General features: G+C 38.6%; 2 protein-coding genes across 4 annotated transcripts in view; one reads left to right on the forward strand and one right to left on the reverse strand.

The window, feature by feature from the left end:
* LOC107592995 (abl interactor 2-like) overlaps positions 1-8,675 on the forward strand; it is a 50,750-nt gene extending 42,075 nt beyond the window's left edge. For 2 of the 3 annotated variants that reach the window (XM_016282577.1, XM_016282579.1), the window contains 3 exons: positions 1,392-1,550; positions 4,551-4,709; positions 6,187-8,675. In XM_016282577.1, the coding sequence (XP_016138063.1) occupies positions 1,392-1,550; positions 4,551-4,709; positions 6,187-6,362 (494 nt within the window). In that variant the 3' untranslated portion in view covers positions 6,363-8,675. Of the gene's footprint in view, positions 1-1,391; positions 1,551-4,544; positions 4,710-6,186 lie in introns of all 3 variants that reach the window. The other variant, XM_016282578.1, reaches the window with a different exon arrangement.
* A 4,561-nt stretch (positions 8,676-13,236) lies between these two features.
* LOC107592998 (ras-associated and pleckstrin homology domains-containing protein 1-like) overlaps positions 13,237-23,802 on the reverse strand; it is an 86,368-nt gene continuing 75,802 nt past the window's right edge. The window contains exons 12-16 of the mRNA XM_016282581.1: positions 20,983-21,093; positions 19,822-19,920; positions 19,613-19,733; positions 17,924-18,063; positions 13,237-15,990 (exon numbers count right to left, since the gene is read on the reverse strand). Of these exons, the coding sequence (XP_016138067.1) occupies positions 13,885-15,990; positions 17,924-18,063; positions 19,613-19,733; positions 19,822-19,920; positions 20,983-21,093 (2,577 nt within the window). The 3' untranslated portion in view covers positions 13,237-13,884. The remainder of the gene's footprint in view (positions 15,991-17,923; positions 18,064-19,612; positions 19,734-19,821; positions 19,921-20,982; positions 21,094-23,802) is intronic.

Genomic DNA, 23,802 nt, shown 5'->3' on the forward strand with positions numbered 1-23,802 from the left:
AACCTGGAGATTAGCATCACCCTAGTTCACTCTACAAAAACCCAATAGGATTTTTTTCCATTGGCTTTTGGATTATTGCAGAAAGCAAGCTCTGTGTCTAAGAAAAGTTTCTGATTCTTACACATTTTATTCCTCATGATAATCTTCACAAGATAACAGTTTTTATACATTTTGAAGCCTAAATACAATTGCCAGAAGTAAAAAGCTAAATGTAGACTATAAATGAAGTACACTACGAACGCATGACTTCAACGCCACCACCATTATGCTTCTGACAACTCTTTCAGTCTTTATTTAAAAACATATTCCATGAAAGTTTGTGGCAGAAGAGTTAGCAAAAGCACAGTTGTAAACACAGTGATGCTGTGGACCAGTGAGTAGATTTAGAGTTTACCTGTTCAGTGTATTGACATTAAATGACACTTGTTAGCAACCGCCTTTTTCCAAGACAAGTAAAAGCTTTGATTACAAGGGGGTTTTACTGATGCATTTAATGTCGAAGAATAAAACATGAAAATATCTTGAGCTGATGTTGACCACAGACCTTATTTTAGACATTTAACCGTTCAAAAAAAACATTGACTTAAGGACAATGAAACCAGAAGTACTAAAATGCTAACTCATTTCCAGGATTTGGCCTACAAAAATCATTCCTGCAGCAGCATTCTATTAAAAATGATATGCAAATATTAAATCCACACCAAGATGATCTAGTGTGAAAACCACCTTAGTCCAGATCAGTTTAAACGTCATTTTCATGACATTCACACTTGCTTTTGGATCATTGATCCATTTGGTCATTATGGGAAAAATGTGTCCTTAAATAGTCTGACTGTAGACCTCTCACATTTCGGTTACACTTTACTTGAAGGGGTGTGCATAAGACTGACATGACACCTTCATAATCATGACATGACACCTTCATAATCATGACATGACACCTACATAATTATGACATGACACATATCATGAATATGAAGGTTTTTTATGCATGTTTATGACAACTGTCATTAAGTGTCATTTGCTCAGTTATGTAATTTTTAGTGCAAAGCTGACATTGTTTGAGATGTCTTTGTTATGGGCTATGGTTAGGGGTAAGGGTAGGGGTAGGGTTAGGTCAAATAATGTCATATTTGCATTAAAAATGACATAACTGAGCGAATGACACTTAATGACAGTTGTCATAAACATGCATAAAACCTCCTTCATATTCATGACGTGTCATGTCATGATTATGAAGGTGTCATGTCAGTCTTATGCACACCCCTTCAAGTAAAGTGTTACCCACATTTCTTATCTAATTTTTGACAGTTAAGGTGGCATGTTTTCAGAAATGAATGTGATAAGTCTGCAAGTCTTTTCTCTCTCTCATGGCTGTGGTGTTCATCCAGGTGGCCCTCAGTTCTACAGCATGAACAGGCCCGTCCCCAGACAGATCACACCCACAGTGGGAGGTTCGCTGCCGTATCGCCGGCCGGCCTCAATCACGGGTCAGACTTCCATGCCCCCCAGCCAGCAGAACGGAGGGCCCTATTACAATCAGAACCAAGGTACTGCTCTCACTATTCAGACTTGACATCTTTCATGTTCTGGTTATTCGTCAAAGCCAAAGTTTAATTTGTTCTCTGAGATATAGTACATCATGTATCCCCCTACCTGCATTTTACTTTCTTTTAAGAGTTGTATTTGACACACCATTATATCTTTGATTACCACATTCATCTTTACTGCAACATTTCTCTCATAAAGTTCTTAATTATAATCTAGAGTTATCATAGTCAGATTAGTGCTTTGATGTGAAAATGAGTTAGTCTTTGAACTCTCTAGCTGGTGTAGATTCACCCTTCATCCTTTCTCCCCCGAGGTGACCATTTCCTGTTTGCCAGAAAGTGTTTGCACACTAAACTAACTGCCTACTCTCTTCTGTTTTCCCTTTCACATTCACTTTCTTTATCTTGGTTCATTGCTCACACACACTCCCCCCCTCCCCCCTCTGTACTGCAGATCACACCCCAGCTTCCACTGACGGGTTTTGTGGCTCGCGTACAGGAAACCAGTAAGTGGCTTTGAGGTTTTCTGATGAGACCCTCCTGCTTTTAAAGACACACTCATACACACGTTCAGCTCAATGTGGCTTGTCATGCTGTTGAAAGCATGAAAATATGTCCTGGTTTCAGGGCTGTCAGTTGATTAAAATCTACTTGTTTTTATAAATCAAATGTATTTATTATTAATTATATTAAAATTATAGATCAATATTTTCTGGAAAAAAAGCTTCCAAGTAAAGATAATTACATGATAACATTATTGTGGCAGATGGGTAGTTGTATTAGTGGCTATTTAGAGGCAGACTTAAAGTGCCCCTATTATGGATTTTTGAAAATTACATTTCATGCAGTGTGTGAATGTAAACAGTTATTGTCTCTCAAAAGAAAGATTTGACTCTGAACCGCTGAAATTAGTCGTTTTAAATTCGAATCCCATTCCGCGATTTTCACGTCACAAATTCTTACATTTGTATAATGCCCACCTACGTTCTGCGTGGACATCCAGACCAGCGAAAACAAACTTCAAACGTTGTAGCTGGTTCGTGTGGATAATGTAATGTCAAGAAGATGCTGTGCTCTTCGCTGTGAAAGTGAATTTTGTTTATTTTCACTTCCAAAGGATGAGGCTGTGAAGAATCAGTGGTTAAAATTAATCTTTACTAGGATACCACAGCAGTACAATCACAATATTTTGCTGTGTTCTCGTCGTTTCACTGATGACTGCTTCTCTAATCTCTGTGAGTTCAATGCGGGATTCGTAAACTGGTTGTCTTTGAAAGATGGGTCAGTGACCATATTGTTAACTCGCATTATAGTTCTGCTAATCAGCTGTGGGCCGGCTATTGTCTAGAAATGTCAATTAATATAGAATGTCTGTTGTACTTGGAGTCATGATTAAAGATGGAGCAATACGTTGGTTTGCAAACTGCAGTGCTTTATCAAGACACTATGTCTGTGTTCGGCTAACGCATATACCATTATTGTTTGGGTCTTTACTACCAAGATGTGGGTTCGGTTCGCTAACATAAGTGTAAAACAACTTTTTCCCCTCTGATTCTTTCTTTTTAGAAAAAAAGTGGAGCACTATCATTATTATAATAGGATGTATTATTATTAAGCTGTATTCCAGTACTGGTGATGGGCATTCCTTTTCCGACATGCGCTGTGTGCAGTAGACCAATCACAACAGACTGGGTCATCTGACCAATAAGAGCACAGTAGTCTCACGCAAAGGAGGGGTTTAGAAAGATGAATCTTCGAATGAATCTTTTGAGAGTCGTTGAGAAATAACGTAAAATTCAATGCATATTATAACAAAATGAAAGTGTTTTTTGACCTTGCATGCATGTAAACCTGTTATCGGGGACTCCCAAAACCAAATTCTAAACATTTCAAATAGCATAATTGGGGCACTTAATAAGCTGGAATTTGCTTTTTTGTTTTTTGGAACTTTTGCATAGATTTTTGCCCCGATTTGTAGTCTGAACGAGTTGACACTAGATGCCAAAAGTCTGCAGATTGCATAGACCGATTTCACAGAAAAATGCATCGTTTATGATGGGCACAGATTTTTTTTAATTGTTGGTGTCCGCAGACCGTGTCAGACAGACATCTTTGGCCATGTGATATGCCTCACAGTTTTTTTTCAGCATCTACTGCAATGATCACCCTGATTTTAAGATGAGGTTTTAAGGTTAAACATGATTGTGTTCTTGAATTCCACTAAATGTACGTTAAATTGGCAGCCCTCCTTTTTAAAAGAATCTTACATATGCAGTAGGGGTATAACAGTATGTTGTACATTTATGAGCTTCCATGTATTATTATTAATACATTCAAAATAAAATACATTAAAAAAAAATTTAATATTTAAAAGTTAAATGCATGTAATCAGTGCAAGCTATTGTGTCATGTCAGACTTATGCACACCCCTTCAAGTAAAGTGTAACCAGATAATTCTGTATTTTTAGCTGTGCAGTATGGGGGGAGATGGGGGTGCATGGGGAAAAGGACCAAGCCCAATATAATAATCCACCACTGAAATAATACCAAATTTAGTATTTTACTGAACAATACTTTTTAACTGTTTACCATATGTGTTGAAAGTAATAATTTCTAAAAACATACTTTTAAAAAAAAAACTATTTTGGTATTAAATCACGAGATCAGTATTGTATACGTGACATGAACTTGAGTGCATTGTTACACCCCTAACATACACTTCAGTTTGCATATGTAAATGCAAAACAGTCCAGTTGTATGATATATTAAAGGCAGGCTGATTACATTGTCATTTTTCTATACAGGTGCATTCCTATGTCTGTATGTGTCTGTCTATCTGAGAATATTAGGAGTAAAAATTCCATCACTGTTTCTTTCTCACAGTAAACCATTAATTTACCTCTTGCGCTTTCTGCATGGATCCATGAGCTTGCATGGCCTTCCCGTCTAAAGGAATCCTGGTCTATGTGCCTCCTGTTCATTTCTCTACTCTTGTTTCAGATGCACCTCCCCCTTCAGAAGAGCCGGTGTTTGAGGAGACACAAAACCCAGTTCCACCTCCAGAAGACTATGAGCAAGAGGAGTCTTCTGTGGTGGAGTACAGTGACCCTTACGCTGAAGAAGACCCACCCTGGGCTCCACAAACTTACCTGGAGAAAGGTACACTGAACATATTTTAAAGACTCTGGTCAGCACACGTTGTTATTGAGGTTGGCTAGCTACGGCATACCAACATAGTTCACACTGATGGTTCATCAGGCCATTTTAATGTGCTCATTGTGACGTCAGCACCATGATAATTTGTGAATGGCCTGTTTTTGCAGCTTGAGGTGGGTGTTAAATCAATGACACTGACACTACCAGAATTACAAGCATTTTTCGGACAGTAATTGTTTTTCTTGGGGACATAAGGGGTTTTCAACATTTACAAGAGCTAGTCTGTGTTTTTACTGCTGTCCCAATCCAGAATGTCTCTGAGTTTTCAAGGCGGCGGCAATCCAGAAGTTGGTTTGTATATCCTATTTGACCACTACCAAGTACCATGTGATAACTGCTGCACTTCACTGTAAAGTGCACGCATTTTAAAAATTGACAATTTTATTAATACAATTCTGGAAACTCTTTACAAGAATAATGTCATGTCACTGCTCCACTACAGCCAGTTTATAAATCAGGTCTTGCACAACAAATTTTACTAGTCGAACAATTAGCTTATTATAAGTTTATTTACCTTGTGTAAATAAAAGTTTGCATCAACTTGATTCTGCTAATTTCCACATTTTTTAAATGACATCCATCAATTTTAGAGATAAAATGCGAGACAAAAGCCATTTAAACTATATTGTCAATTTTCCTATTTTTACATAAGTATTTAAATAATAAAAATAATAAATAGGGTATTCATTTCCTATTTTTAAATTAAATGTATACAGTATCTCACAGAAGTGAGTACACCCCTCACATTTTTGTAAATTGTATTATATGACAACACAGAAGAAATGACACTTTGCTACAATGTAAAGTAGTGAGTGTACAGCTTGTATAACAGTGTAAATTTGCTGTCCCCTCAAATTATCACTTAGGGGTGTACTCACTTTTGTGGACAGTGGTTTAGACATTAATGGCTGTGTGTTGAGTTATTTTGAGGGGACAGCAAATTTACACTGTTATACAAGCTGTACTCTCACTACTTTACATTGTAGCAAAGTGTCATTTCTTCAGTGCTGTCACATGAAAAGATATAATAAAATATTTACAAAAATGTGAGGGGTGTACTCACTTCTGTGAGATACAGTACATTTATTCATTGTCCAAGCAATAACAGACAGCTGCTTACAGCTGACAGTCATGAAACTGACCATGTGTTCCTGGGTTCCTAGGAACACAGAACTCAATCCTCGACCATGAAATAAATCATCCAAAAGTTTTATGACTGAGGTGCAATACAAATTTATTATTACAGATATCCCCATGTGAAACAATTACTGTCCAAATAGGACTTCATTCATAGCTGAAAGAATCGTCAAATTAGCACAAAAATGTAATAGAAACACAACTGTGAATGACTGGTGCTCAAATTTCCACATGGGCTTAGTCATTAGTAACTTGGCTGTCTCTTTGTTTTTCCTGCTTTCAGTGGTGGCAATCTATGACTACATGCGAGACAAGGAAGATGAATTGTCTTTCCAGGAGGGGGACATCATCTATGTCATTAAAAAGAATGATGATGGCTGGTATGAAGGTGTGATGAGTGGCACTACAGGACTCTTCCCTGGAAACTATGTGGAGTCCATCATGCACTACACGGAGTAAGAGTGTCTTCTGTCTCTCCCCCAACCCTCAACGCCCACCAGCGCTAATCTTACACTGCAAAAGAGTGCATGTGTGCATACAAACCATGCTAATAACAGCCCGTGAGACTTAAGACACGAGTGGTGCGACTGAAAAGAGGAAGCGATATGAAGCTGAACATCCAGATGATGCAGAGCAGACTTTTGCACCAAGGACTGAGAAAACACTATTAGAGAAATAAGATTATATTAATACAAGCTAATAATATGTTTACTGTTACCTTGAATGAAGGATACAGAGTTTGAAGTACAGTATATGCATAAGCTAGATTTAGACTGGGAACATTGTTTTTATTTTTCCATATTTCATAACCTTTGCTCATTCCACAGCATTGCGGTGTTTTGGAAGGCAGCACAGGGGCTGACTGATGTCTCTGAAATAGATGAATTTTTTGAATGGCCTGAGGTGGGTTCAGGGTGTGTTTTACAGTGAGGTCACGTTCAAAAAGGGAATTCATTACAAGCATATTTTGAGGAACAAGGAAAGTATGCAACTGAATGGAAAGAGTGAATATAGAGAAGTAGCTTTCTATTTATTACGTGACAGCTCAAGGTTTTTTAATTTGTGTCTCTGTAAAGTGTTTTGTTTAAGTAATTGTATGATTTATTCTCTCCCACATAATTAAAATCGGTTTCAGCCAGATTGATGAAATAGGAAATATTTGCACAAACATGCAAGTATAATTGGTGTCTGCACAGGGTCAGACTCGTTTACACAAAGGTCTCACCTTGGTTTTACTTTTTTAATCATTAAATATATTTCATATGTTTATGAACATTTTTCCCCATGAGAAGCCATCAGGCTCGACACATGCAGTACTAGACATCTAATAACCTCATGAACTTTTAAACACTTTTTTTTCTCTCGTTTGTTTTACATTTAAATATGGTGTTGTGACGCTAACCAATTGGTAAATATTTGATAAGTGTATGTAGTGCTTCATAGACTGCATGCTTAATAAAAACAGTCCTTATTTACATTTCATTTTTCTTTTCTTTTTTTTCACTTTTGCATTTTAATTCTAGGGTACCCACAATCATGGAAAACCTGACATATATGGAAATGTTAAACTAGTGATTTCCAGTCTTGGAAAAAGTTATCGCAATGACTATCATTTCCTACAGTTGTTCTAAAATTATTCATCAGCTAAAACCACAGATATGCCTGCGTGAAACATCATTCTGGTTGTGGGACATTTTGAGACATTTACACAATAATATAGTTTGTCTATTCATTAATTTGCTAGTACCTGACATTGAAAAATCGTCCAATAATCGTGACCAACTATAAAGGTCACAAAAAAAAAAAAGAGTCATGTAAATTGACAGGGGAAAAAAAAAAAGTGTTAAAACCCCATATTTTAATTAGGCCCTCATCACGTTTTTGTTCTTGACCTCTTATACCCAGTTTAAGACATTCCTGCGACATGGACCGTATTAATTTGGGTGCTCTTGAAATGTTTATGCTACTAAATATATCGTGCCATTTTGTAGTATTATTGAAATGTGTATAAGCTACTATTTGACAATCATGGATGTTTCTCTCCAGCTACTAAAAGAGTTTTCCATTTTGCAGGTCCTAAAATCAGCAAGACTTCAGTGTGCCTCCATTGTGAAATTTAATTTGAATCTTATGTAAAGAGCACATGGAGGCTCTTAAAAACAGGGTAGAGTCTGGTGAGCATATCTCTCGCCCTACCCTGCAATAATACCTGGCAAAATGTGACGTTTTGAGGGTTAATTTACCTCTGCCTGAAAGCACATGACTCTAAACATCAGAGAATTGACAAAAAATGTAAAGTTTAACTCCATTAACTCTATATTCTTGTGCAAAGATATATTTATATATATAACCGGATAAATGTATGGGCATCAGTATTTCCATGTGTGAGAGGATGAAACTAATGTGCAAAATCTCTAAATGTGAACCCTTCTTTTCAACTTTGCCCCCTATGTGTCAGATGCAAAAGTGAAAAAATGTGTATATGATAAACGTTCTGTTTTTGATTTCTTTCCATACTGTGTGTAGATTGTGTTGAGGGGCGTTGACAGTGAAATGTCGTCTCAGATGTAGTTGTAGTGCAGAGCCCAAGTCCATGGTCTTTTTCAGACTTACGTAACTTGGCAGCGAACAGGGTCCAGATGGCTTGAGACGTACGTAAGCTTGCACACTCAGACGCCCACAGGCTGTTAGCTACAGAGAAGAAGAGCATTTAGTCTGCTTTGACGAAGCTATGAGATTCTCAACATATTTGTATCTTATACAGATTTACTTCACGTCTTTATATAAGTGTTATTTTATTTTTAAGTAATATGTATATATAGCTACAGTAGCCACACAGCAAAAATTGGAATTGGATGTTTGTGTGGAAGTGTGAAAGTCAAACCTCAGCTCTGTGAAAAGTGGTCCATGGTGTGAGAACAAGATATCAAATGAGCAGTTCTGTTTAGTCGGAATCAAAAAGTGGGGGGTGGGAGTAAAATGTGTTCGATTCTGATTTCCTATTGTTCTTTATTGTCTACATGAGACCGGAATTATGTCCCAAGGATTACATCTCAGTAACTTTTTTTCGTTTAACATCAAGATAATGTTATACAAATTCTATTATTGTCGTAATTTTACTAGAACTGTTTGGTAAGTGCTTAATTATATCTGTTAGCCAAAACAATATTAAGGTATGATTGCTACCTTTAACACTTTCTTTTTATGATTTGTATGATTCATGCAATTATTTTTATATACTAGCCTATGTGGCCTACTAGTTCGATTTTTTTTCCCATCTAATAGATTGGGAGAAATTTAACATTGCATCACTTGTTCACCATAATTAACGTTTTGTGAAGTGATGTGAAAGGCTTTTATGGCAGGTTCCATTGTGACAAATTGCCCCATAAAGTACTGGAACTGAAACATACGGAGGAAATGAACTGTGTCCTTATTACTGTTGAAAATAAAGAGATTAAGCCTGTACACATTTTATATCAAGGAGAACAAAGGAATCACTTGCGAGTGATGAAAATACATGACATAATATTGCTTTTTCAAAACAAATAAGTTCTAATCAGTTTGCAAAACTTTTGTTGACATTTCAGAAGCCACACCGATCATATGCATCCATTTTCAGACTCTAAACCACAATGTTTTCAGGTTCTATGAAGAATTTAATTAAGCCAAGGCAGGGCTTCTAACATCGCATCTCTGGAAGATTGTTTACTGAACACTGCAGTGGAGAAAAATACATTCATATAGACAGAATAGAAGTGAATTACGAAAGAAATTTAGAAATAAAGAAAAAGGATGAAGCCAGCCTTCATTCTGCTGCTCTTCTTTGATTGCTGCTGTGTCTCAGGTAAGAAACGATTCATGATTTAATCAAGTTCATAAGATGAGGATCTAAATACAGAATCACTGTAATTATGAATTGGACAGTCATTACCTCAGTTCTTTAGTAAAACTTTACAATCGCTTCAAGTCATTAACAATCATATAGTGCTTTTTTTTTATTTGAAACAATATTAAAGGGGTGATTTCAATGATGCGATTTCAATTTTTCCTTTCTCTTTGGAGTAGCGCTTGTTGTTTGTCATTTCTCCGATCACAAATGCTGACATGGTTTTATGTTTACACGGCGTGATGCAATGCAGCTATAAATCATTATAATCCGTAATTATGTCCCCACTGGATGCAACAAATGCCTAGTTTGTAATGGGTTGTATTGGTTTTGTCTGGTCGTGCCGGGAGACAAGTGCTACTCCACACTGCCCAAAACTCGCGTTTGAATCATCAGTGGCAAATTCTTTAAATATAAAAAACGTACTTACAGGCTGAGAGTAAGAAGCGACAGACTGTCCTTGCAAAGTTGGAACTGCCCCACTTTATAGAAACACACACCGGCATTGTAGGCTACTCTCCCAGGAAACAGTCCTCATTCTCCGCAAAATGCGCTGCACACAGGAACGGCCGCCGGGCTTGTGCCCACCACATGTGACGACCCTGGGCTGAACTCCGCTTCGTCCACGGTGAAAGCCGATCCGGCGATCCACAGCGCAAAGTTGATGTATTTCCTCAGCGACCAGCACGGATCAGCTCCAGGCATGACGAAGCGGATATCGTCCTCTTTTGGAAGACCAAACAAAGTAGTTTCGCTTTCACAACGAAACACACAGTGTCTCCATGACATGGCGGCGGCAACAATACTACAGCGAGAATAAAAGTTACGCCTTCTTTCTTTGTGTGAACATTTGGGTGGCGTTATGCAAATCTTCCCACATTGTGATGTAGACATGTGGGGGCGTGTTATAACGAGCCGTTTTAGGTAGGCGTGGTTGACTCAACTTTTATAAAGAATATCTCTTTGGATTTGAGACTTTAGTCTTTGCAACTTTAATGATTCTTCTTTGTGCTCCAAGAGCTTGTAACACTCCAAAGAGAAAGGAAAAATTTAAATCCCCTCATTGAAATCACCCCTTTAATATTGTTTCAAATAAATAACATTCTTTTGAACTTTCTATTCATCCAAGAATCTTAGGGAAAAACATTACGGTTTCCATGAAATTATTAAGCAGCTCAACTGTTTTCAGCATTGATAATAATAAGAAATATTTTTAAGCAGCAAATCAGCATATTAGAAAGATTTCTGAAAGATCAAGTGACACTGAAGACTGGAGTAATGATGCTGAAAATTCAGCTTTACCATCACAGAATAAATTACATTTTAAAGTATATTAAAATACAAAACAGTCAGTGTACATTGTGATAAAATTTCACAATATTACTGTTTTTCCTGTATTTTTGATCAAATATAAACAGCCTTGGTGAGCGTGAGAATTTTTCCAAAAACATGAAAAAAATATTACCAACCACAAACTTTTGAATAGTACAGCACAGATTGCTACTTCATTAGTGAAAGTTATGATGAAGTGTTATCTTTTTTCTCTAATTAAACACGGCAGCTACTATTAGGTTATAACTCTGGCTGACCTGGCATTGAAGGTTTTTGTTGATGAAGTAAACAGGCAGTCCAGCAATTTCAACCTGCACAGGTCAACCACCAGAGTGGTCCGAAAAAAGAAAGTATATTTATATTTGATCTGACAACTCCAGTGTGTGCTAAGAGTACCAGCCCTAGACTGCAGCCTCAGGAATCCTCTCAGCAAGCAGTCGAGCAGTTTCTCAGTACATACCGTCCTCTAGTGGTTATATGAATTCAAGTCAACAAAGCCATAACAGTAGTGGGTTACACTTAACCCTCACTAAAAGAATAACTCACAAAAACATTATTTACTCGCCCTAGTGCAGTTCCAAATCCCTATGCTGTTTTATTAAACACGAATAGGAGAAGTGTATGTCAAGCTCCAAAGTAAAAGCAGCGCCATAAATTTAAGTTAAAAATATTATTATGCTGTGAATTAATAATTCACAGAAATAGACCAACAGACTTCCAATTGATGTTTCAAATAAAACAGTAACTTTACATGACATTAGTTTGCTTTAAACGATGCATTTTCAACCAAGAAAATACTATAATCAAATAATCGTCTCCTTATTTCTCTGTACATACTGTATTTCTGTGGTAAACAGACAAGGACGGTCTCTTATAAAATTAAATGTGTAGTAGTTGCTGCGGTATAGGCTTAATCTCTTGAGCAATGTTTAACTAAAGGCAGTTTAATCAGGGACATAAACGTGTGCAACACCTAACAGTCTATATTTGTAGATTTTAAAACAGTATGCATGTATTATATAGAGTGTACTATCCAATAATGGACTAACATTGTTATTCAATGTAAATCAGAGGATTCACCATAAGAAGCTTTTAATTGTATGATGATAATGGACCATCAAAAGAACAAGAATTTGGACAACATTGATTTGTGTGATTTACACATTTATATTGTTCAGTTTAAATGTAACAGACATTTACTTCCCCGTTTATTTAACTAAAGGTTCCTGACTTTAAGAAGCAGCATTAGCTCTGTACTGTAAAAAGAACTCTAGCTATTCCTACATTTCATCGTTCAGGCTTTCAAAACTGAAGGAGTTTTAGAGACGCAAAACCAACAGGTACACGTTTTCTCGACCTATGCATTCAAGTTTGCTAGAGGAATTACAATGATAGTAGGCACACAGTGAATTTTTTGCATTGTAAGTCAAGTAAACTTGACGTGACACCTTTTATTTTGTGGCTATGGTCCTAAAACCCTACAAAGTGTTCAATCTTAGGCAACCATACTGTTGAAGCATGCATGCTAGATTAATGTCAGAACATTGTGGCATTGCCATGACATGAGAGATAGATGTTCCAGATATGTAACACACTTTAATACAGCACTGAGCATAGACAGAGGTCAAAATAAGAACAACATCAATTCCTTATGTGTGAGCTAACCCATGCAGAGCTAACGCACATTGATAAAGTCAGGAACTGCAGCTGTATGTACAGATAGATAGCAATGCAACCAACATAAACAGACATCACATCCCATCCCAGACACAGGCCAGCTACACACAGAGATGTACTCAAGTGGTAACAGGCTCATTTTCATCTTTGTCTAACATTTGGACAGCTTCAAGAAAAGTAAGGGTCCACAGCGACACAACATAACAGATTTATCAATAACAATGGTAGCTTTTTTTTTCTCTTTTTTTTTTTTGTTGACATTTATCCCATCCCAGACACAGGCCAGCTACACACAGAGATGTACTCAAGTGGTAACAGGCTCATTTTCATCTTTGTCTTAACATTTGGACAGCTTCAAGAAAAGTAAGGGTCCACAGCGACACAACATAACAGATTTATCAATAACAATGGTAGCTTTTTTTTTCTCTTTTTTTTTTTGTTGACATTTTAGTGGATGTTTTAAATTAAATGTGGAAAATTTGGTAGAATACTTCATTTAGAATGTATGCTACAAGTGCAATTCCCACATTGGGATTTGCACGTCTAATGACAAGCAAGGGCGGCACTATTACCAGGCCTTCATTGTTTTTCTGAGAGTGGATCAACCAAATCACTCAGACAAAATGCGCGCGCACACACACACACAAACATCGGTTCAACAACCCTAATTTTCTATTCACGTTTAACGTTTACAGTCAAGGGTTTCAAAACTAAACTTTAAAATAAGAATATATTTCAGGTATTAAATAATTTCATGTAAAAAAGTACAAGTTCCCTCCCACCCTAGAGTTCCACATATATATGTATACATATACATTATCCCCTTTCCTCACAGCAGTGTCCATGCAGTACCTATAATAACAACATCAGTCTTTTTCTCAGTATTTTTGTATATCTGCTACACTTAATAGCAAAGCGGAACAAACACGCAGAGAAGCTTATGTATAGATGGTTTGGCTTTTTCATATTGTGGTTATAATCTGGGGTTAAAATGAGTATTATTTTAATGCAGACGTTTCAGTCGTTGAAGATAAACGGAGTGGAAAAGGAGAGTAGCATATCCATACTCGGCACATGTCCCAACTACCACTCGCTTGTCAGTTTAGTGTTTTGGTCCCGTTTGGGTGGAGCCGGCGGAGGACCCCGCCGTAATGTTGCATAGCCTGAGATGTTGGCACTCATGTATCCGCCCTTTTTCTGCTGACCCAGCAGCAGCTCTGGAGGAGGGGGCGGAAGGGCCATATCGTCCATGGTGGTTACTGGCTCCAGCTTGGCTGAGATTCTTGAGGATGTGAGGGAGCCATGTCGAGTCATGGACTTCCTTTTGAGAGTTCTGTTGAGGTCTTCCAAGAAGTTGGGCTGGATGGACAGACTGGCCTTGGGGGAAGTTGGTGGGATCTGAGAGTTAAAAGAGGACAGAGGCATCTGTTGAGGAGGTGGAGAAAGGGCAAGCGACTCAGGTGGGCCACTGCTGTGGCGGTGCAAAGTCGGAGGGGGCACTTTCTTCAAGGAGCTTTGCTTCCATGAGGATGTGGAGCTGGATGTGTGTTGGGGTTGAGGGTTCACCACAGCCACTTTAGGAGCCCCAGTGTGCAGTTCTGATGGTAGAGGTGGAGGAGGCAGGAGTTCTGAGTCTGGTGGTGGAGGGGGAAAGTCAAATTCGGGAGGAGGAGAGGGGAAGTCTGAGCTGGATTGCTGATATTGACCTTGCTTCCCCTGGAGAGCCAGAGGCAGATTAGCCAAGTTGATCTTGCCTGGTTTTGGTGGTGCACGAAGTCCTGTGGAAGAGTCCTTGGAAGGTGATCCTGTTGTAGAGGATGGAGTTGAGAAGGAGCTGGGAGGGGCTTGACTGGTTTGGGCAAACATGCTGACCAGATCCTCCACTTTCTTGGACTCCTGGTACTCAATGGAAGAGGTGGACTTCATGCTGGAGTTGCGCTGTGGGGTTGGAGGAGGCTTCTTCCCTCCTGAACCAGTAGAAGAATTTGACGACGTCGATGGGGACTTCTTGATTGGTGATCCCATCTTGCCAGAGGTCTGTGGGGCAGGAGGGGGACTTGGAGCAGGAGGGGGAGGGAATTCAAGGGTACTCTCTGGTGGAGGTGGAGGAAATTCAGGAGATTGTGGTTGAGCCTGCCCTCCTGGCTGCCATTTTGGTTTGGTTTTAACCACAGGCGGAGATATAGGACCTTTGGATCCATCAGGGTTGTCAGGGAACTGGTTGACAATCTGCTTTACAAGCGATTGAGTGGGAGAGATGGGGGCAGATACAGATGGAGCTTTAGAAGAAAGGCTATATTGCTTGGGAAGGGTAGGTGGAGGTTGATTGGGGCTGTGACCACTGGAGAGGCTTTGCTGTTTCTTCATGGTGGCCGGAGGGGTTGGAGACAAAGAAGGTGGCACAGGGGAAACGGGGGAAATGCCGTGGGCAGGTTTTGGAGCCATTTGAGGCAGAAACCCACCAGTGAATGTTTTAGGTGGGGCAGGTGGACCTGACTGCTGAGGCGGGGGAGAGAAACACACTGGAGGAGGTGGTGGAGGCTCTTCATCTTGTTGGACAGGTGAGAAATCATAGGTCATATTAGGGAACTTCTGAGCTAAAAACTGCTGGAGCCCATTGGGGCTAAGGGGAGGTGGGTATTTTAACTGTTCTGGGGGTGGTGGTGGAGGCAAGTAGCCATTACTGTGTAGGTGAGGTGGGGGTGGCAGCTGGTCTTCATCTGGAGGTGGAGGGGGAGCGTATTGGGGGCTGAGGGGAGCATGCTTCAACACTGCCATGGCTGACCCTGGCACTGCCATTTCTGGAGGAGGTGGTGGTAGTGGGGGCGGAGGGGGACTGCTGGTAGTTTCTGCCATATTATTCATTACAGGTTTGAGACACTGTGGGGGCAGTGTAGGGGGCATATTTTGCTGCTGCGCTGCCAATAAGGGGGTCTGTTTGTAATGATTTGGAGCCTGGGAGATGTTTTGCAACCTAGCGAGGGTGCTGTATTTAGTGAACATAACTGGGGTGGAGTGGTGCGTGGGGTTGGGGAGAGGGGGAGGTGCTGGTGGAGATGGTGGCGAGGAGGGGGACACTGGGGACACACCACTGTAGCTGCTACGAGACTGGAGAGGCTGGGGCAGTTGGGGAAGTTGTAGAGGGTAAGAGGCTCTAGTAGGCTGTGCTGGTGGGCCATCCATTCTCATCTGTGGACATGACAAAAATTCAATTAGAACAGGAGTATGAAGGAGATTTATTTCACACAGTTTTTTTTTGAAGGATATGTATTAGTAATGTGCAACAAGATATTCAGCAGACAGTGCAATTAAAAGAGTGAAATAACATGAAATGTTACAGGAAATATTGTGAAGTCTTAAGGGATGAGCTAAGAACTGTTAGTATTAATTAAGATCTGCTCTTTCAAACTCAGAAACGTTTGTTCTTGCAACACAGAATCATTGAGACGTAGAGCTCAAACTAAAAATCACCAATTATGACAACAGCAATTCAGTGTGTGCATAAAATAAGAGTTAACCTGTATTTTTGTTGTGCTTACTGTAACTTCTCTGAGAATATCTCTTATTGATAATAACACACACCAAACTAAAACACAACAAACATCATGTAAAGGGTTATTCAAAATACAACACCAGTGTTAAGACACAGTGTTACAACTCTGTTAAGAGTTAACACAAACTATTACAGCAGGTGTCTCACAGCAGTCCCCAATTACCCAGCATTCAAAAAACAACTAAGATGAACTGTCCACCACACACATCAGATCAGTGGTTAGTTGCTTTAGAGGTTCACATGTGAGGATTATATCAAATATAAACGGCCAGAGTGTGAGGTTTTATCACACTCCTAACCTCAATCCCCACCAGTGTATAGCCTTTCCAGACTTGAAATTCTCATCCTGGGTAGACAAACATAGAGGGGACCAATTAATATATCTGGAGAAAGTGTGACATAAGTAATGTCCCACAATCACCCAAATGGTCTTTATTGTGGCTTAAATTGCCCTTGTCCTCTGAGTAATTAAACTTAACACCTGGAAGAAGCTGACAATATGTCATATCCTGATTTAGCAAATTCCACTGACAGAGCATTTTAATTAAATTGGACAAAATTGGAACTACAATTAAATCAAAGACACCATACAAACCTCATTGTTTTCTGCTTGGTATATGAGTATATTTTCTGAGGTTTTCACTACAGCATTTTTTTTAAATATGTGACCTGTGCTGGCAAAATGGGTCACAATGAGCAATTTTTTTTCAAAAATTAGTTATTTTTATTTTCACATTCTATTAAAAAGAACTTCAAAATGATGTATGATTTGTTGGAATTGGACAAAAAATGACTGAGTTACACCTGTTTGAAGTCGATAGAGTCAGTTATCGTCAAGTCAAGTCAATTTTGAGAAAAATTGTTTTCTGAAGGTTTCAAAGCAAAATCACCTGCAACGTTGCATCTTTTCCTCCACTTCTTTTCTTAATAATGATTTCTATATTAATAGTCACAATATAGCTATTTTTTATTTTATCTTTGTTATTATTAATAAGAACAGATGCAAAAAAGTAGAAGAACAAATAAAAGTAAAAAAACAAATAGTGCATTACTTTTTTCATTTTACATCTAAACAAAAAGCATTCAAGAAAAACTAAATAATCAAATGTAAAAATCCCTTTAGTGTGTTCATTACAAATAAATTGATTATTAAAACTACAAAAGCAGTTCAATCAAGAGCAGCGAGTGATTCTTTTATTGTTAGATTAACATTAATGAGGTGGCCTATATTAAGAACTACTGTAATGCACGGTTCTAATATAATGTTGCACATCAGATGTTTTTCCCCAACAGTTCCCCGAACGTTCACTTAAGACACAACAGATTATGTTTGTGTGAATACTTAAATACTGTAATTCTGTGTATATGTGCATATTTATCGCGCATTCCGACTCATTTTGACAGCACGGGTCACATATAAAATTTGAACATGCAACATGCAACATGATAAGATTGCAACAGATTATTCAAAATGGATTAAGATACAGAAGAGATGATAATGAGACCATGATGAAGAAACACAGGTGAAACAAAGCAAGTAAAGAGACAATACATTTCTTCAATGGTCACCTTGGGTTCATCTGCCTGATTGCCTCTCTTCCAAGCCTCAGAGAAGATGGAGCTGACCACACTCTGAGAGCGCACATGACCAGAGGATGTAGTCTCTGACACGCCGCTATCTGATTGGCTTGAATGGTTGGACTGAGATTCTGTAGGCATGAAAGAATCACAATGAATCAAAAAGTCTAGTAAAGATACAAAGTTAAACACACGATAATCTATCTCATAGACAACAATACACAATATCAAGCACAGTCTCATTTGAGTTTCCTATATTTCTGCTGCTGTACTCAGGGGCGGTGTACCGACGAAACATGCTACCTATCAGATTAGGCTACCAAAAATATATTTGCATTGTTTTAAGGGTAAGTTTAGGGTAAGGGTAGGTATGGACGGGTAGGTTTAGGGTAGGGGTAGGTATGGACATTTAAAAAAAGCCTCAAACCACATGAATAAGATGCTGGTAGCACAATCTGATAGGTAGCATTTTTCGCTATCGATTTGTGCTACCTATCTTTTTAATGGGAGGTAGCACAAATTGTCAGAACACCGGACCGTCGCATAGGCGAAATAGGCAAATGCTAGGGGTGTTGTCCATCCATAGGGGTGCCCAAATTATTATTATTTTTTATAATAATATTATTTTAATTAGGGGTGCACTACATATCGAAATATAATCGATATCGCATTATGGCTTAATGCCATATCGCGAATGTTGCGATTTAATAAAATAAAAATACCTATGCGGTGCAGTTTTCAGAGTGAAGCGGTAATGCGTTCGAGTGCTGCCCATGATACTCTGAAACATGCAACGCATTTATTTATTTGCTGGCAAACCATTGAATTTGAGCAGAGATGCACCAATCGACCATCGGCCATAAATCGGAACCGGACGTTTTTTTGTTTTATTTCAGAGTCTGTAAACAGCATTAACAGAGGCCAGAGACGCAAAGAGGAGAAAATACATTAGCAGGCAGAGCAAGCTCACTGTTCACGATGCGCAAAGTATGAATGTTTCTCTGAGGGGAACTGACTGTCTTAAGTAACAGTTTAGATGGCATTTTCCTTAGTGCTTACAGTGGTAAACAAGGAACCAATGCATCACTGCTGTTCCTTAAGCGCCACCTGCTGACAGCGAGTGAATTTGCATTTTCATTCAGCCCATCTGCTGTTTGGTATGTTTTATGTAGCCTAATTTCACAAAGCTAAAGTCAGACCATTCTGTTTTTGCTTCAGGTTTTGAAATTATACAGTCTAATTTAGATCAAAATATAGGCTAATAAAGCAACTAACCATATTCATATACTCATATTTTCATTCTTTCTTGTCTTTTACTTGAATAAAATACCTTAAAAATCAGTTTTGGATTCTGCCATGAAAAGTTAAGATCAGTGCATCCCTAAATTTAAGAATGTCTGAAATGAAGAAATGAAGATTGAAATGTTAGTATTGTAGCTGCCTTTGAATGATAAAGTTCTCTAATTTAAATAGCAGAGGTAATGTCAGTTTATTTATAGATTTTTTTTTGTGCGCGCAACCGTCTTATTTTCATATGTAATTTGTTTTATGTCAAAGCTATGCAGTTTCTGTGTGAATGATCGGCGGTGGAATTGGCTGCAATGCAAGGGGCACTAGCTAAAATTTTGCCTAGGGCACCAAATTGATAGGGGCCGGCCCTGGCTGCACTGCTGAGCTCACCTGGTAGACTGGAGGAGCTGGAACCAGACTTGATACTGGAGCTGGACAGGGAGGACCAGTCATGAGCAGCCTCTGTGCGTCTCATAGCTTCCTGGTAGTTCAAATACAGCTGCTTCCCATACTGCATTACAAATCACATAGATTCAGCCACAAAACCTAGCAATACACATTATACAAAATGGGGTGATGTCAGCATAACGAGATGTTACCTTGGCAATGCGTATTCCATTGACCCACTGATGCAGCGTTCTCACATCATCACAGCACAGGTACTTGATGTACTGTGATTTCTTCTGAATCTGTGGGTGCTGAGTGGCGAAATCAGAGACGTTATCTATACTGATGCATTTTATAGTCTGTGTGTAAAGCATATAGCAATAGTTTGATACCCTGTATCAGAGTATGGTCAGAGTAATTTCAGCCTCAGCTGGATCACTAAATCTGATGCATATTAAACACAAAACTCACAAGCACTACCAAAAAAGTGTAAGCTTCAAACTGATAGAACGGCTTTTATGCAATTTCTGACCTATCCTTGAAAAAAAGTTGTTTACAAAATCTCAGTTTGACACAATAAACACTTCTTTGCCAAAGAGGGATCAAATGTCTGTGATTTCTATACTGTTAACTGCTGACTGATGTTGTACCATAATTTGAATGAAATTTTCCATGCTTGTATGATACTGTGATATCAGCCATTTTAGATCAACTCATCTCTAACTGGACCATAAAAACAAAACAAATTGTGTTCGGTCAATTGTCAGATGGTCTCTGGCCTAGTAGGCAGTTCTTCACAGAAACCTGCCCACTATAGTCAAAAATATGGCTATGCATAAGGTCAAAGAAATTCAATAGCAGATAAACTTTGTCAAAAGAAAGCCAAACACTGACCAAAAACAGTCTATATTTATGTTTGTCTCACTTCTGTGGCTTTGATATCCTTCTAAGAGTGTCTGCACAAACTGAGGAAATATGTTGTTCAGTCCAGAATCATAAATTGTAATGCAGATCGAGATTTTACAGATCCCAGCGCCTGAAATGTCCTCTGGCAAAAACCTCTTGCAGCTGTCTGCTTTAACAATATAGACAATCTGGAAAATTTAATTATCTTATGATAAACTCTGGAGATATGGTCAGGCAAATGCTTGTTTTGCTGCTTCCACTACTTACAAATGACTTTTTATTCTTTTAAGTAAATGCATTTTAAGAGCACATGGCTTTAACTCATCTTCCTCTTCAGGAACAGAACATAGTGTCTAAAATGTGATTGACATCTGATAATGTGATCTGATAATGAGGAATAACAGCTTTGATACTTCTGCATACAATTGGTATGTGTGATAGAATGTACAAAAGATGTCATCTCTCACCTTCAGGACCATGCAGTAGTCAGTTGGGGCTTTATATTTGCTGCGGTAGTCCTGACCCAAGTACACATTAACATGATCCAGCTGAAGGAAGCAAACCAGGTCTCTAGAGGCCTACAGATGACACCGGATGAAATGAAAAAGATGTTAGTACATAACAAAGGAAAATCTTTGTTTAGAATGCATCTGTAGGGAATGCTGGTTATAGAACTACTTCAAAATATAAATTGTCTACATTCATGTGCTTGTATCATATCTCTTACTATTGTCAGAATTATTAATTGTTTATTTTAGATTTATTTTTAAATCATCATGCCACACAGTTAGAGCTGTGGTGTAATCCATTTGTTTATATTGTGTCAATGAAATTTAGTTTTTAAAATTTGCTTTTAAATAAGCAAAAATAAACAAATAAAAATGAAATTATGACCTAAATTGACCTAGATGTTACTTCACTGTTGAATCCACTAGGGGGAGCACTACATTGGAAAAGTATGCTGAATTAGTGCATAGAATAGGAAAGGCAGGTTGAATAGCATGAAAAAAGGGGTCCTGTATGTTCCTTTTTTTTTTTTAAGAACTGAGATTCTGTACATGTCTCATGTAGAATCAGATGGATCATATGTTATACATCAGTGTTAAGCATGAAACAGGATGCGGGTATGCGAGTGATACAGATGGGCAGCAGCTGTCAAACCCAGAGCGATGACCTGAGGATGTACAGCAGCTGCTCTTTTATCTCTCTCTCGATCACCCTCTGCCTCCCTGTGGTCTGTGGATAATGAGCAGTCACTGGCCTATATCTCCTCTGAACTTGACCTCATTAACTGACCTCTAAACGTGGATGTGTTAAGCACAGAGCCAGCGGGCCCTTTATTGCTTGAAAAGCACAGGAATTATGACATGTGACTGACAGCAAGCGTGTTCATGCTTTAGCTCTCCAATCTCATTCACATTTGCACATACACAAGATGTGCTTCTGCCAGGTTTGACATCAATGATGCCAAACGTCATTGGTCATTGTGCCTTGTACCTGATACACCTAATGTGAATATATGTATGAGCAAAAGAATATGCAGCAGCACAAACCAATTGTTATTTTGGTACTCTTTATATATTATTATAGCATTTATTGTGTGTATCACTGCTCAGGCCTCACAGTGTGAGTGTATCTGCACATACAGTATATGTGCGAGCACTTAAGTGCATGCATAATACAAGCATATGTGCACATAATCCCAGAATCTTTTTTCATGCTTTTAGAGATCATTTAGTGGATTAGACTATTGAGCATCTTGTTCTGGGAGTGAATCCATAATGTTAATCTAACACTGTGCACATAGATAGACAATTAATGCTGCCCAGTTTGATTGTAAACTAGCCAGTGTATGTCTATATGTTTCTATTAAACACAACAACAACAAAAAGTAGAAAAAAGTATGATGCCCCCCTCGTTTCGGCAGAGCCTAAAGAACTTTTACAAATGCAATGTGGTCAGATGCCCTTTGATGTTCTGACACTTTGGACCCATTGTGATCAGATCACCAGAAAACGTATTTTAATAGAAGTTGGAAAGAGGGCCATAGTGTAAGTGTGTTTTTGTATTAGTCAGCAAGAATATGAAAGTGTCTGTGTCAGCCATCGAGTGTGTGATAGAGAAAAGAGAATGAATTTCACGGCAAACAGATTATAAGATGAAGCATGAGACCACAGAAGAAAAAGAAAGACAGACTCACAACTGACCTTGGCTTTACCCTTTGGCACGTAATATATACCAGAGGCTCGTAACAGGAAGTAGCGCTTCTTCCAGGATTTCTTGCCATCGTCTTTGAGCCAGAGCACCCCTTCCATCTCAGGCACACTGATAGAGCTTCCACAGAAACACTCCTGCTCAAAAACACACACACACAAACACCTTTATCAGTCACCCCAGTAAATACAACATGCCTGATATGACCTAAATAAGTCACGCTGACTTTAAATCCTAAGAGAAAATGTAAGTAGGTTCACAGGCTGTCTCACCTCCAGCAGAGCCTCTTTATTTCTGTCTGCCATCTCACACGTCTCCTTACGCCCCAGCAAATAGTTCTGAGGAAACAGATGAATCAGGGTGATGTTAAAGTGGGTAAGAAAAGGTAAGAAGAATCTGTGACTATCACTCATTTATAGGCATACTAGAGCATTAGCCAAAACAAATCTTTAGACATTTGAATGTGCTATTTTAAAAGACTTTCAACAAAATACAACATGAAAACAAAGTGGTTAAACACATGGAATGACTTTTTATTTTTTTTAGGGTTGCACGGTCTGTCTGGGGGGGGGTTTAAAATGGACAAAGCAGCAGCAAGAGACTGTCTGGGCAGTCAACACACTTCAACCAGCCTCTGCTAAGATCGATTTTTTTTTATTACAGCTCAGCATTTGCATGACATTGACCTACCTCAGTCACATACATCAATAAAACTACTGATCCACAGAGCACTTCCCAAGCAGAACACCCATACTGAACAAACCTATATTACTGTCACTCTGAAACATCTTTCTCTTTCATATCTATAATCAGTCTTTGGTGACAAAACTGCACACATCTAGTCATTAGATGGGCAATAAGGGACAGTTCACTCAATGTAAATGCTGTAATTCTGAAAACGAAAGCATTATTCACTGAAAATCTTGCCTTTCACCGTAGCCTTCATATTAAAAATGGCATTGTCAGACACATCAGTGAATAACTAACTTACACTGTCATTCATGTTTGGGTATTGTTTTAAAATATTTTTATTTAGCAAGCCAAGGACACATTTATTAAAAAAAAAATAATAA

This window comes from Sinocyclocheilus grahami, unplaced genomic scaffold (genome assembly GCF_001515645.1).
Source record: "Sinocyclocheilus grahami isolate Dianchi unplaced genomic scaffold, SAMN03320097.WGS_v1.1 scaffold162.1, whole genome shotgun sequence".
Classification (NCBI taxonomy): domain Eukaryota; kingdom Metazoa; phylum Chordata; class Actinopteri; order Cypriniformes; family Cyprinidae; genus Sinocyclocheilus; species Sinocyclocheilus grahami.